A 16,102-nucleotide genomic window follows, 5' to 3' on the forward strand; every position below is an offset into this window, starting at 1 on the left:
TATAATCTGTGTTGTATATCACATTTGCTTCTGGCTCAGCAACAACAAGCAGCCAATTCATGGTATAAACAGGAAATGATAAGCTTACACACTGCTTGAATATCTGAATCACTTTCCTTCAATGCTTACTAACCGTCTATCACAGATCATCTTTACACCTCCTGACTCAGAATGGAAATGTAAGACATGTATACAGCTGTTAGATTAGCATTTACATTGTGAGGAGGTAGCTTCAATTTTATTCTTGCCAGCTAGTTCTGGAGTAGAAGCCAAAATATTGCATTGCAAATTCTGATTTAGCTAGCAAAGTTATTTGAATGATGTGAAGGTTCTAATCTGCATCACTACCAGAGGGAGGGGGGGAGGATTTCCCCGGGCCTCCAACTGGTTTTTGTTTTTCATTTTTTTTAAAACATGTTAATTGGTTAAACTGCTATAATGGGTAGCGGCGCATGCGCTTATTGCTCTCTCTCTGCATGATGCATCTATAGACAAAGACATATGAGAACGTCACTTGTCCTTGAAATTTGCCGGGGTGAGTAACTCGCACGTTCGCAAGGGAAAAGTTTGTTTATAATTTGGAAACTGGACTGGACTGTTTGATGTTCAACGTTTACGAGAGGAATTGCAGAATCGGAGTGTTAGGTCATTTAATTCCATCAATTTTTATTAAAGCAATGCTCATGCTAGTATACATTTGAGAGGTTTTGTTTTTATTAACACAGTTTAAAATATCACCTTTTTACGTGAACAACTGAACACTTTTAAAGGTAAATAGCATAAATTTGGTAACAGGGCCATAACTAGGGCGGTGCAGCAATGTCCATTTGCCGGCCACCCACCACAATGTTTTTATTAGAGATGCTCACTGACCCCTGTGTTTTGTTTTTGCTTTTGGTTTTGGATCTGGATTACCTTCGTGTTTTGGTTTTGCAAAACCGCCCTTGCGTGTTTTGGTTTTGGTTTTGTTTGGATTTGTTTTGCTATTTTCATTAAAAATCAATGTTTTTGGCCCTAAAATAACCAAATTTAGTGCTCCACCTGTTTCTAGGATAAGTAATGTAATTGTAAAGCTAATAAATTATCCAAAAAACAGTTTAATTCCTGGTAGGCCTTCATTAATTCTACACACAAACCAGATTGTCTTCCTCTCCATCTATGTATATTGGCAATGCAGCCATCGTCTTTGGATGTATATTACATCCTACACTTATACTTAAATATGTAAAGAAATGGACAAAGCCAGTTTGGTTTTGGTCTCTCTAGGCCCCCCTCCACTTGTATAAAATACCAAAAAATTCAGCCGTTATAGACTGTACAATATTAATTGAATTGGAGAAAGACAGTTTGGTTTCGGTCTCTCTAGGACCCCCTCCACTTGTATAAAATACAAAAAAATTCAGCCGTTATAGACTGTACAATATTAATTGAAATGGGCAAAGCCAGTTTGGGGTCACTCTGTCTATGACACCCTACCCTTAAGGAGAAATTGCCCAAACAGCAGCCTTTCAAGACGGTATGTGATATGGAAATGCCCCAAGTCCCTTTCCTCTTTGGGGGTAGATTGCACCCTACACTTACATAGAAAGTTTTAAAAAGATGTTATCTTCATCATCTCACCCTCATCAGTGTGTACGTCATCATCACAGACTATCAATTCATTGCCGCTTGAATCCGCCATTAGAGAACAGTCAGTGCTTGGATGGTGAAGGCCTTCCTCGTGGAAGATGTAGTTCATTTTTATAAACATCATTTTCTCCACATTTTTGGGAAGTAACCTTCTACGGCGATCACTGGCTAAATTCCCTGCTGTGCTGAACACTCGTTCAGAGTACACACTGGAGGGTGGGCAGCTTAAGTATTGCAAAGCAAATTTGTACATGGGTTTCCAAATGGCCTGCTTTTCTTCCCAGTAAGGAAAGGGACTGTCTGACATTTCCATATCAACTACCTCTTGAAAGTAATCCTCCACCATCCTTTGCATGTTAATACTCATATTGAATGGAGTTATGGGCAAGGTCACACATTTTTTAGAAAAATCCTTCAAACCAGCCCAGATGTTAAACTGTTCTGGTCTGCCCTCTGCGTCTTCCCTGCTTCTTTTTTGAAAATTCAATTTTTTACGAGCAGCGGCTGCTTGAGAAACTGAAGGAGGACACGTCGGCATGCCAAGGCCCAGTTCAGCGGACAACTTTCTGAGCAATAGCTCCTTGCAAAAGTTCACATCTCGTTCATTTTGAAGCAAAGACTCAATGTAGGTCTTTAACCTTGGATCAAGCACAGTGGCCAAAACGTACTGATCCAAGCTCAAGATCTTAATAACTCGAGGATCATTGTGAAGCGAATTAAGTACTTGATCGACAAGGCCAACATACTTTGCAGAATTGCTTGCTTTCATCTCCTCCCTCAGTTTCTCAAGCTGCTTTTCCAATAGTCTAATTAAAGGAATGACTTGGCTCAAACTAGCAGAATCTGAACTCACTTCACACGTCACAACTTCAAATGGTTTCAGCACCTTGCACAGCACTGAAAGGATTCCCCACTGTGCAAGACTGAAATACAATTCCCCTCCTTTCCCAATGTCATGGCTTGTGCAATATGCTTGGATGGCTTTGCGCTGTTCCTCCATCCTCTGCAGCATGTACAGGGTGGAATTCCACCTAGTTACCACCTCCTGCCTAAGTTGGTGGCAGGGCAAGTTAAACTGCTCTTGGAACTGCTACAATCTCCTACATGCTGTGGCCGAATGCCTGAAATGGCCTGAAATCTTACGGGCCACCGAAAGCATCTCCTGCACCTCACGGTTACTTCGTAGGAAGCTCTGCACCACCAAGTTGATGGTGTGAGCAAAACAGGGAATGTGCTGGAAATCACCCAGCTGTAATGCTCGCACTATATTGTTGGCGTTATCAGAAATGACATATCCTGAGGAGAGTCCAAGTGGTATAAGCCATGTATCAATCACATCTCTTAGTTTGCGTAACAAATTGTCAGCTGTATGCCTGTTAGTGAAGCCGGTGATACAAATAATGCCTGTGACAAATGTTACGTAGTGGTGTACATGCTGCTGCTGTTCCTGCTGGTGAAGGTGAATGACCAACCCAGTGGGCTGTCACAGTCATATAGTCTTTGGTTTGACCACTTCCACTTGTCCACATATCTGTGGTTAAGTGGACAGTGGGCAGAATGGCATTTTTCAGCGCTATCTCTACATTTGTACACACTTTTTGGTATAGTTGTGGAATAGCTTTATGGGAAAAATGGTGTCGCGATGGAATTTTGTAACGCGAACGCAAAACCTCAATTAACTGTGAAAAACCAGCTGAGTTTATTGGGAAGATTGGACGCAGATCTAACACTAACATGGCAGTCATGGCGTCTGTGATTCGCTTGGCGACTGGGTGACTGCTGTCATATATGATTCCCCTAGCAAATGATTGTTTCACAGTTAATTGTTGAAATGTAGGACTGCTCTTTTTCTTGGCCTTCCTTTGGGCTGACGATTCACCCGCAACAGCAGCAGCAGTGTGACTAACGCTTTCTTCAGAGGAATCGATAATAGTGTGGGAGTCATCCAGCCTTAATAATTGGGATGCAGGGCTAACTCCGAGCACTACTGAGGATATTGATGAGGATGGTGTGGTGGGTGTATTTTGTAGCTATTGGGATGTCGGTGAGCGGAGGGTCCTAGCTGATGATGGAGTGCTTGTAATTTTTTTGGAAGAACTTTCAGCTTTTCCCAACACTTTGCCATGAACTCTCGTCAAATGGCGTAACATAGGCGAGGTTCCAAGATGGTTAAGGTCCCTCCCTCGACTGACTGTGGCTTGACATACACTACACTAGAAATGGCTATACAGTTGTTGTCTGGATTGGGGTAGAAATAATTCCACACATAAGAAGTGGATTTTTTTGTTTTATGCCCAGGCATGACAATGGCCTTTTTCTTGTCACGTGCCAGAACTGCTGCCACTGGTGCAGGACTGACAGAAACAACCTCATCCTCATCAACATCCTCATTAGCACCCTCGTCACCTCCACAAGTCTCCCCCTCATCCTCTTCTATTTCCAAAATGGCATCCTCAATTTGTGTATCACCGGCTACACTCGGGCTGTTCAGGCACACATCAGCAGAACTGCTGAAAGGGTCCCTCTTTATGGGTACACTAACAGAATGCTCACGATTAGACATCCTACTGTTGGATGGACTCTCCACAGGGATTGGTGTCATTTGTGATTCAGAGCAAACATTATCCTCTAATGCCTTACTGTTATCTTGCAGCTCGGCTTTGACCCGTAACAGTAGTTTTGCACCACTTGTAGGCTCGGTAACATTTTTTGATCTGCCACTAATAGACAAAGGTGAAGGCCTCATTCTCTCTTTGCCACTACGTGTATAGAATGGCAATTTTTTTTTATCGGCACTTAACTTTTCCTCAGTTACACTTTATTTGCGCTTCAACACGGTAAATTTTTTTTTGGTGTGTGCTTTTTTGACTGATTTCAAAAGACTGTGTAGTTTGACATCGCCTTTCCCAGATGATGTACTGGGAACACTACCATCAGGAATGGTGACAGTACCTGGTTGCTGATTCTGCTCATATGTGGACTGCTTAGAATCCATTATGAGACCAACGCACTTGTAATGCTACAAAATGTTTTAGATACTGCTGACAAATATGACTTTTGACAGCCAGAAATATTAATTTAGAAGAATGGGGGACACCCCAAAAGAACTTGGGAGTGCAGAAAAATTATTTTTTAAATCTGTTGACAGATTGTACTTTTGACAGCCAGAAATATTAATGCAAAAGAATGGGGGACACCTCAAAAGCACTTGGGATTGCTAAAAATTATTTTTTAAATCTGCTGACAGATAGTACTTTTGACAGCCAGAAATATTAATGCAAAAGAATGGGGGACACCCCAAAAGCACTTGAGAGTGCTAAAAATAATTTTTTTAATCTGCTGACAGATAGTACTTTTGACAGCCAGAAATATTAATGCAAATCCTCTATCCTCCTCTCTTCTCTATCGATTGTTAGCAGAATTGGAATCAGAATTGTATTGTCTGTCCCTGCTCTAATCAGCCTGTGACTACACCCTGCTCTCTCCCTCTGTCAAATGGCGATGGATTGCTGTGGAGGCAGGTATTTATAATTTTCAAGTATCGCGAGAACCGAGCCCCGAGATCCGACGACATCACAATGACGTTCGGCCTCGTTTTGGAATCCAAGCGGGCGGGAGAGTACCGAGCCTGCTCGGCTCGGTATTCGGATAGCCTAAGTTCGGGTGGGTTCGCTTCTCGGGGAACCGAGCCCGCCCATCTCTAGTTATAATAAGCGGTGCGCACAGCTTATTCTCGGCAGTCTCCATATGGCTCAAGCAGGGCTGTCAGAACTTCAGGTTAGGAGAGGAAGGGAGGAAAGGGATGGAAAATGGTTGGAAAATACAATGCAGTACTAGCATGAGCAAAGCTCATACTGTATCTTCTCCAGCTGTAGAAACCAAACACTAAACCTTGTGAGTGAGTAGGTTAATTGGCTACTATCAAAATTGACCCTAGTCTCTACCTGTCTGTCTGTGTGTGTGTGTGTCTATATTAGGGAATTTAGACTGTGAGCTCCAGTGGGGCAGGGACAGATGTGAATGAGTTCTCTGTACAGTGCTGCGGAATCAGTGGCGCTATATAAATAAATGGTGATGATGATGATGATGAGTGTTGACTGTACGGAATCATGTAACAAGACAATTACTTACTTTGGAACTCTGCAACAAATGTACAATATCTTCAGTTACTCTCCACAAAGGTGGGAAATCTGAAAGAGCATCTCCCTGCTTCACTTCATAATACTAGATGGTATGCACCTATTGATTCTGTTAAACCAGTTGCACATCATTTGCATTCTTGGGGAATGGCTTTATCATATATTGAAATTCTCAATCTCACTGCTCACACTCAATCAGAAATTCAGTCCATTAAGAAGATGAAATTTAAATTAGTTCTAATGTCATCTTTGTGGATAAAGCTATTTACAGTGATCGACCAAATTACCCTCCTTTTCCAGTGTAGCATGCATGCTACACTGGACGTTGAGCTGGACAACATCGAAATGTCTTATCAAAGGTATTCAACAGATGTGCAAAATAATGGGATGAGATAGTCATAGAGGCCAAATTGTAGCAAAAAACGTTGAGATTCTAACAAAGTTCTCCACCAGGCACCACCTACCTACTGAATTCGATGTTGAAAAGCACTATAGGGTCAACGTTTTCTATGTAGTTGCAGGCTCCATTCTGTCTGTCTTCATCGTCGATTTATTTCACTTGATGTAATTTGTAACTTAAGTTTCTTTGGGAGTTCAACAAAATAAGTAATGAAGACCTCTGCTCCGCAGATGAAAACTTTCAGCAACAATACAAGGAAGATATTACCTAAGATTTTAGTGACAAACTAATTTTCCTAAAGAGAATTTATAGCAATTCTTTAAGTTGGAAAGCAAGCCAAAGCAATTTTTTACAGAAATCCTTGAACTAGGATTTTCTGGTGTGTTTCCCAACATCACAATTGCTTTGAGCATTTTTCTCACTTTGCCAGCATCTGTTGCTTCTGGTGAATAAACGTTCAATTTGCTGAAAAACGTAAAAAACTATTATCGTTTTATCCCGCAAGAGTGATTGAATGGGCTGGCCATGCTCAATTTTAACTGTGACGTGGCACGAAAATTAGATTTTTCCAAACTGATTGATGTATTTGCTGAAAAGAAGCTAGAAAAGCACTTCTACTTTGAAATCTCCAATAATCTCCAATAATCATCAGTATATGTATACAGTATTTTGTTTGTAAATTTTAATAAAGTTAAGTATTAAAATCAATTTAAAATACATTTTTAATGAATTTTTAATGGGGGGGGGGGTTTAAAGAAAGAGGGGCTGGAGGCCTCTTAATTTGGGTTTCCTTGGCTTCTATGAACCTCTGAAAGGGCCTGAGTGCAATCTTAAGGTTTAAATTAATTGAAGTTAAAATGTAATATTTACACTTAATGGGAAATGTATCAAGTTGCGTTTTCTGAAAATCGCATGTTTTCAGCAATTTTTTTGTGCAATTTGAAAACCGCAGATGTATGAAAGGGTAAACTGATAGAACCAACGGAATTGCATAGTTTTCAAAAGCAGCACATTACAAATTGCCTTCCCGACTTTTATCCTTGTTAAGAATACAAATCGTGACATGTTTCATGCACACGCAGCAGTTTTTCAAAACACCATCTGTTTAGGATGCAAGTGTCCATGGTAGTTTCAGAGCATCTATTTCAGTTGTCGAAGTGGGGATATATACATTGGTATGCCATATCATTGCTTATCTTGCTGCCTTCATTGTAAAACTATAAACTTCCATTCACTTACATTCCAAATACATTTTTCATACCACCACTTTTAACTTTTCACTTCGACCACTGATCTATTCCTTCTATCCCTGTGCTCTGTACCAAGAGAAGACTCCAGGAATTGTGGCGTTTCTACTTGTCGCTATGATGTCCCTTTGAGGAAGCCTGAATCTTATTAACAGTAACTGGAACACCTCATGGAGAAGACCATTACCCTGGATAAATCTGTTCTCGGCTGATGTAATCAGTTTTTCCATTCACTTCGCTACATGCAATGTTGAGACACCCTTCAGGTGTTACTCAGGGCATGATTTTTTAGGTCTGTTTGGATGTAGTAGGCATATCTGCCTGATGTACTATCTCCCTGGCTTATAGCTTTTCATCTCGTGGAGTGCTGACAGGCCAAAGAAGAGTACTTAGGCCTTCTAGCTTGTCACAAGCAGTTAGTTTTTCCCATCCCCACAAAGTTTCTGTATGACGGTGTCCAATTTGTTTCTAAAGAGCAGGGACCCTTGAAATGGGAGTTTGGCTAGACTGTTCTTTGACTCTGCATCTACTGCCCAAACGACGTTGCTAAAGCCATTTTCCTTGCTGAGAAAGAAAGAGTGCATTAAGATTCTTCACAAAGAATTTATATGCCACTCTGCATAACTGCAACGCTTTTTAACATGTATTGTCTGCTCACTTTCTTTTGGACATCTGTATAAAGAGTTTCTTTCCCCAATCACAATGCCCTGGCCACAGCCACACCAGATTTCAAGGTGGTTCAACAGTTCTAGATGAAAGGTGAAACTTTTGTTTTTTTAAAAATACCCCATCTTCCTATCCATGGAATATTTTACAGGACCCCTCCCTTTCATCTTCAATATGTATATTTGCTCTTTATGACATACTTGTTACAAGTGCATACACTTTTGGGATCCAGCCCCACTTCTGAATCTCTTCATCACTGAGTGGATACATATGTTGCAATAGTTTCAATTAGACTGACTCTTCCACTGATCTCCATAAACAAGCTCTTTCAATACTTGATGAACAATGAAAACTCTGCCCTTTCTATCGTGATCTTATAACAGATATTTAGGAGTTTCAGTTGTAGTTTGTTTCTCATCCATACCCACAGAACTGTATATATCCTTATATAAAATATCCACATTGTACCTTCTTTGAAAGGGATATTAAAGCAGATACACTACTGGCAAATAGACTCAGAGTGAAAATGGGCTGCCAGGTAATCTCCTTCCTCAGAGACACCACAGGAAATTTGTCCTATGACCCCAGGGGCATTAACACTACGTTCCGCTCTTATTACGAGAAACTGTACAATTTACGTAAGGAACAACAAACCCAGAAACAGACTCTGAGGCTATTCACACCTACTTAGATAAATGTTCGTTGGCCAAACTGTCCACCCCTCTTCTTTGAACCCTGACATCACTGATGAAGAAGTCACTTTAGCTCTTAAATATCAGAAAAGTTCTAAAGCCCCTGGCCCAGACGGTTTCATGATGTCATATTACAAGACCTTCTCAGACGTACTGGTGCCCCACTTGACCCATATATACAATACTATATTACAAGGGGGTAAGTTCCATGACTAATCCACCCGTTCTACTGTAGTGGTCATCCCCAAACCAAATAAAGACCTGACCTGCTGTTCCAGCTGCCACCCCATCTCATTAATCAACGCAGATGTTAAACTATTTGCCAAAATCCTAGCAACCCGCTCAACACGCCTATATGACGACTCTTAATTTTCACAAACAAGTAGGCTTCGTCCTCACCAGACAGTCCCTAGACAATACGCAGTGGACGTTCCTGGCTAGTCTACAGTCAATCTACGGTAAATTTATCTGGCAAGGGAAGAAATCGCGTCTTAAACGCTCTTGCTTAGTCAAGTCTACTCAATCTAGAGGATACGGACTCCTGCTCTTTGAACACTATTATCAGGCGGTCAACCTTAGCCACATCATTTCCTGGCAATCCACCCTGGGAACAAAAAGATGGGTTGACCTGGAAAACACACTCACACCAGCCAATACACTAAAATTCCTTGCCTGGCTCCCCCGAAATCAAAGACTAGCCTTGGTCTACTCTTTTCCTACTATACAATTCACACTTGACATGTGGGACAGACTCCTAAAGCTTTGAAAGCTTACAACATTCCCTCCCACACCACTATGGCTCCACCCATACTTCCCAGCAGGGAACTCTACCTCATATGCCTCACCATGGTAGAAAGCCGGCATCACTAAGTTCACCCATATTCTAGGTGAATTTGCCCCATGAATCTTCTCCGACTTGAGAGAGAAAATGGGTCTCTCCTCATCACTACACTTTGCCTACATCCAAATTCGAGGCTTTATCCAAGCACAATGTTGAACGATTAAGTTACGCAAACCCACAGCCTTTGAGGGGAGTTGTATGTACCGAGTAGGATCCTCAGGATTGGTTTCCTTCCATTACCACTCTACTCTGTCACCTGAACCTGTTTCCAAGGAGCCGGTTGATACTCAGAAATCACTGGATTTGGAGGGATGGTCCTGGCTCAGGCTTCGGATTTCCAAGATCTCCATCAACACCTCTATTAGAGAGAATGCATATAAAGTGTACACCAGGTGGTACATGGTTCCCACAAAACTAATTTATCCGGGCACGTCGGAACTCTGCTGGTTATGGGGCTATGCTCCAACATCTCAAATTTATGGCTCCGGGTGTCTGGCTCCTGTTGAAGTATCCCCAGACCCATTGACTATGCTGTTATGTTCACCAGTGAAATCTTTCACCAATATAGTGACAATTTGGTTCAACATGGATGCGCGTCAGCACGCATGCAGATAGCAAAGGAGTGGAAGTTCCCCCCCATCCCCCGGGTCTCCAGGAAGTGATTTTACGAGTCTGGTATGTGGATTTCATGGAGTACCTTACAAGCCTACTCCATGACAAGGTCTCCAATTTCCATAGAGTATGGCTTCCATCACTCCCCAGCACCTGCTTCTCAGTAAAACACCTTGCTTATTCCTATCATGAGACTCCACCCTCTACTGCTTACTGATGACCCCACGGGGCTGCCCAACCCTCCTCTTTTCCCTGGTGGGACCCACTTATCTTTTCTATCCTCCAGCGACCCCGATTAGCAGATGCGCAGGACGCGGCACCAGCCGGAGTCATTCACAACTTTTTCTCTTCCCCCTCCTCCCCCCTATCATCATCATCATCATCTATTTACATAGCGCCACTGATTCCGAAGCGCTGTACAGAGATCTCATTCACATCAGAACTTACAGTGTAAATTCCCTAACATACACAGACAGACAGAGATACTAGGGTCAATTTTGATAGCAATTAACCTACCAATATGTTTTTGGAGTGTGGGAGGAAACCGGAGCACCAGGAGGAAGCCCTCGCAAACACGGGGAGAACATACAAACTCCACACAGATAAGGCCATGGTCGGGAATTGAACTCATGACTTCAGCGCTGTGAGGCAGAAGTGCTAACCACTTAGCCACCGTGCTGTCCTATCCCCCCTCCCTCTTCCACCCTACCCTCAGCCTGTATCTTACCCCCCCATAAACAAAAAAAGCCCAATAACATGTAACCCTGTATAATGGTCTCTCCATGATGCACCATTAGCCACAGAACATGGGAAAATCAGGAAGTTCATAATGTTTGTATTTTGACTGTTTTGGAAGACCTGGATTACCCCGCCTCAGTTTAGACCTAAGGTTTTGTATCCCATCTTTCGGAGAACCACAACACATTTGTATTGCTTATCGATTGCCTTATTCTCCTATTTTTGTCTGTATCCAAACTATTGTACATGTTGTTGTTGAAAATAAAGAGATTAAAAAAAAAATATTCACATTGTATAAACATCCTCTAACCTCATTCTAATTAAGAATATCTTTCACCTAAATCCATGCTTGTCTGATGCCTTGGTCTCTTAAACCCTAGCACACAACTTTTCCTTAGTCACAAAGACTCCCTTGGGATTAGTCCTGACAAAAGTTCAAATGATAAAGCATATCATGCCAGCTATGTTTGTTATTATATAAGCATTCACATATTATATAAGCATTCACATATACTCTGGTTATTACCTTGCTACCATGTGATAGAGGTAACTACTGTTTGATCAAGGAGTTCTCTTTACTCCTTGATAGAGCTCCTTTTTATAAATCGGAGGCTATTATATTATGTTGTCCATTTTACTGTATGTGGTGGAAATGGGAAAGTGCTGTATATGATGGCCAGTGGTGCACAATCTTTAGTTGTTCGCCACACTCTTTTACCGCAGAGCACATGCTAAACATTCATTTTTAAAGTGCAAGTAACTTTTATTAACAGCAAAAACATCCTTTTTCTTATAATAATACACATATTAAATTAATTAATTATTCACCCTACCATTTACTATGTCATGAGTTTTACACTAAACTAGGTTGGATTTTCTTGCTATGCTGCATCAGGGCTGCCATCAACTGTGGAGCCCAGTACTTATTAATCTGGCAGGGCCCCCCACCCCGTACATGTGTCCCCCTCCCTCTTTGCCATAGATGCGCCCCCTATCCTTCATCACAGTACATTGCCCCTATCCCTCATCACAGTACATGCCTCCCCCCACTCCCTCACCACAGTAAATGTTCCCCTTCCCCACCCCCAATCACAGCAAATGTACACCTCTTCCCTCCCCCCAAAGTGAATGTTCCCCACTCCCAAACCCACAATTACAGCAAATGTTCCCCTCTAAACTCCCCCCAAAGTAAATGCACCCCTCCCGCCAAAGTAAATGTTCCCCTCTCCCCCCCAATCACAGAAATTTACCCATCCCCTCTCCCCCCTCACAATCACAGTAAATGTGCCACTCTCCCCCTTAATCACAGTTAATGTTCCCCTTTCTCCCTCCCCGATCACAGTGAATGTGCTCCTCTCTCCCCTCCCCAATCACAGTTAATGTGTCCCTCTCCCCCACTCACCACCAATCACAGTTAATGTGCCCCTCTCACCCACCCCCCCAGCACAGGGCCACCATCTGGGGGTACAGCCAGTACAGCTGTGAGGGGCCCAGACAGACTAGGGGTCCTAGACAGACCTCTCCGTCTGTATGGGCTCCCTGGACTGTCCGGGACCCCTAGTCTGTCCGGGCCCCTCACAGCTGTACTGGCTGTACCCCCTGATGGCGGCCCTGTGCTGCATGAACACCCGCAGGCAAAACCATACTTGCCATAGCACTGGTCTATAATGACTAGAGATGCTCACTGACCCCCGTGTTTTGGTTTTGGTTTTGGATCTGGATTACCATTGTGTTTTGGTTTTGCCAAACCCCCCTTGCATGTTTCGGTTTTGGTTTTATTTGGTTTTGTTTTGCAATTTTGTTTAAACAATCAATGTTTTTGGGCATAAAATAACCTAATTTAGTGCTCCACCTGTTTCTTGAATAAGTAAGGTAATTCTAAAGCTAATAAATTAGGAAGAAAACAGTTTAATCCCTGGTAGGCCGTCCTTAATTCCGCACACAAACCTGATTGTCTTCCTCTCCATCTTAGCCTATTGGCAATGCAGCCATTGTCTTTGGGTGTATATTACACCCTACACTTTTAGTTAAATATATAAAGAAATGGACAAAGGCAGTTTGGTTTCTGTCTCTCTAGGCCCCCCTCCACTTGTAGAAAATACTAAAAAATTCAGCCGTTATAGACTGTACAATATAAATAGAAATGGACAAAGGCAGTTTGGTTTCAGTCTCTATAGCCCCCCTCCACTTGTAGTTAAATAGAAAAAAAGAAGCCTGTATAGACTGAACAATATAAAAAAAAATGGACCAAGGTAGTTTGGTGGCTGTCCATGGGCGCCCCCTCCCCCGCCCTCCACTTGTAGTTGAATAGAAAGAAAGCAGCCTGCATAGACTGTAGAATTAAAATATAAAAAGAAATGGACAAAGGCAGTTTGGTATCTGTCTGCATCAGACCCCCTCTCCACTAGGAGTAAAATAGAAAACTATTCAGCCGTTATAGAGTCTAGAATATAAATAGAAATTGAGAAAGGCAATTTGGTATCTGGCTGCATCATCCTCATCAACATCATCATTAGCGCCCTAGTCACCTACTCAAATCTCCCCCTCATCCTCTTCTAATTCCAAAGTGGCATCCTCAATTGGTGTATTACCGGCTACACTCGGGCTGTTAAGGCACACATCAGCAGAACTGCTGAAAGGACCCTTCTTTATGGGTATACTAACAGAATGCTCACGATTACACATACCACTGGTGGATGGACTCTCCACAGGGATTGGTGTCATTTCTGATTCTGAGCATACATTATCCTCTAATGCCTTACTGTTTTCTTGCAGCTCGGCTTTCACGCGTAACAGTAGTTGTGCACCACTTTTAGACTTCAAATTACTTGGTCTTGCTTGCTCATGAGTGACCTTACAAGAAGAAGGCTCAGAAACATTTTTAGATCTGGCAGTAATAGAGAAAGGCGAAGGCATCATTCTTTCTTTGCCACTGCGTGTGTAGAATGGCATGTTGGCAATTTTGTTTTTATCGGCAGTTAGCTTTTCCTCAGTTACACTTCTTTTTCGCTTCAATACGGTAACTTTTTTTTTGGTGTGTGTTTTTTTCCCTGATTTCAAAAGACTATGTACATTTACATAGGCTTTACCAGATGACGTACTGGGAACAATACCATCAGGACTGGTGCCAGCACCTGCTTGCTGATTCTGCTCATATGTGGACTGCTTTGAATCCATTTTAATGAGCCCAAAGCACTTGTAGTGCAAAGTATTGTATTAGATAGGTACTGCTGACAAATATGACTTTTGACAGCCAGAAAAATTTATCTAAAACACTGGGGAATATGGGAGACCCCAAAGCACTTGTAGTGCAAAAAATTGAAAAATAATCCTCCTCTCTTCCTGCTCTAACAATTGCTAATAGAATTTGAATTAATAATTGAATTGAATAGATTCGAAATGAAAGAATAATAGAAAGAATAAGGTGTACAATCATTGCTCTGTCCCTGCGCTAATACAGCCTGTGACCTAACCCTGCTCTCTCCCTCTGTCAAATGGCGATGGATTGCTGTGGAGGTGGGTGTATATGCTTTTCAAATCTCACGAGAACCGAGCTCAAAAATACGAATACGTCACAATGACGTTTTGCCTCAATTTCGATTCCGAATGGGCGGGAGAGGATAGGCGAAATTCGGATCTTGGGGAACCGAACCCGCCCATCTCTAATAATGACACAGGCTTGCAGAACACCACAAAACAATTTTGGCGCTCTGTTCTCAGCCCACAGTTACTAAACAACATTTCCCAGATCAGGAGTATTTTTGCCATGATGCCTCCAGTGGCAGAATTCAAGGGGACATTTTAGTATATCTTAACTTTACACAAACATTAATAATTATTCTGCTAGGTCACTTCTTTTTGAAAAATACTTACCATGGAAGCTGCAGTCTTAGGGCTACATTTACTAAACTGCGGGTTTGAAAAAGTGGAGATGTTGCCTATAGCAACCAATCAGATTTTATCTGTCATTTTGTAGAATGTACTAAATATATAATAACTACAGTCTGATTGATTGCTTAGGATTCCTTAGGTATTTGTTAAGGAGGAAACTAAGAGGTATATTTACTAAATTGTGGGTTTGAAAAAGTAGAGATGTTGCCTATAGCAATCAATCAGATTGTAATTATTATTTATTTAGTACATTCTACAAAATGACAGCTAGAATGTGATTGGTTGCTATAAGCAATATCTCCACTTTTTCAAACCCACAGTTTAGTAAATATCCCCCATAGTCTCCTCCTTAACAAATACCTACTCTACTGCCCATAGACTGCCGGAGCACAGAAAGGAGACCACACTAATCACTATGTTTGTGACATGACACAGTCTGTGTATGAGGAGCGTGGTGTCTGCCTGCATACTTCTCATCTTCTGCTGACTGTCAGCAAACAAGAAAAGTTTTGGTTGCATATACTCAAAACACAATAATTATTGTTGTTTATGTTAAAATATTTTTGAAATAAATTGTAGGATAGACGCTATATGTGAAGGATGCACAGGATTCCAGGTAAGTTGGGGCTACAGAGAGTTAGGAATACCCCAGACTAGTATCATGTGCTGCTCCCAGAACAGATACTTACAAGTAATAAGTAATAATACTATTCCATTCTCATTTCTGCTTGTGTGAACTTTCCGGTGTTAGACACCTGTCTGACCATACCAATTTGGTTTATTCCTTTATTTCATGTCAACAGCTAGTATGTTTATCAATTATAGCTGTACAGTGTTCTCTCTCTCTTCCTTTTTGCTTGCATGATATCTTAATGGTTTTTCTGGTGATACAGTGTATTTTTTTGTTCTATTGCTCCACTAAAGGTACCTATATCTATACATTAAATGGCAGCGATCCAGAAGGACTTCCAGTAACTTATGGCCTGACCTTTGAACCTGGATCAAAGTCTTATTTTTCTGTTGACTCGGTACATGGAAATGTTACATTAATTGAGGAGCTGGACAGAGAGGTAATTTTCTAAGATAGAAGATATCTCAATGAATGAATGTGGTCTTACACAGTAACCAACCTAGAATATAAGTTCCTAGGACCCATTACAGCAGGGCAGGTGTATTTTAACACACAATACAATATAATAGGAGGCCCTCGGGGCCAGAGCTGGATTTTGGCTACATAGTGGTTCAGG

At 41.7% G+C, this 16,102-nt stretch overlaps 1 protein-coding gene across 3 annotated transcripts in view; it reads left to right on the top strand.

Annotated features, from left to right (window-relative positions):
* CDHR1 (cadherin related family member 1) overlaps window positions 1–16,102 on the top strand; it is a 151,079-nt gene that overhangs the window by 5,125 nt on the left and 129,852 nt on the right. For all 3 annotated transcript variants that reach the window (XM_075216989.1, XM_075216990.1, XM_075216992.1), the window contains exon 3: window positions 15,780–15,925. In XM_075216989.1, coding sequence (XP_075073090.1) covers window positions 15,780–15,925 — 146 coding nt within the window. The remainder of the gene's footprint in view (window positions 1–15,779; window positions 15,926–16,102) is intronic.

Source organism: Mixophyes fleayi, chromosome 6 (genome assembly GCF_038048845.1).
Source record: "Mixophyes fleayi isolate aMixFle1 chromosome 6, aMixFle1.hap1, whole genome shotgun sequence".
In the NCBI taxonomy this organism is placed as follows: domain Eukaryota; kingdom Metazoa; phylum Chordata; class Amphibia; order Anura; family Limnodynastidae; genus Mixophyes; species Mixophyes fleayi.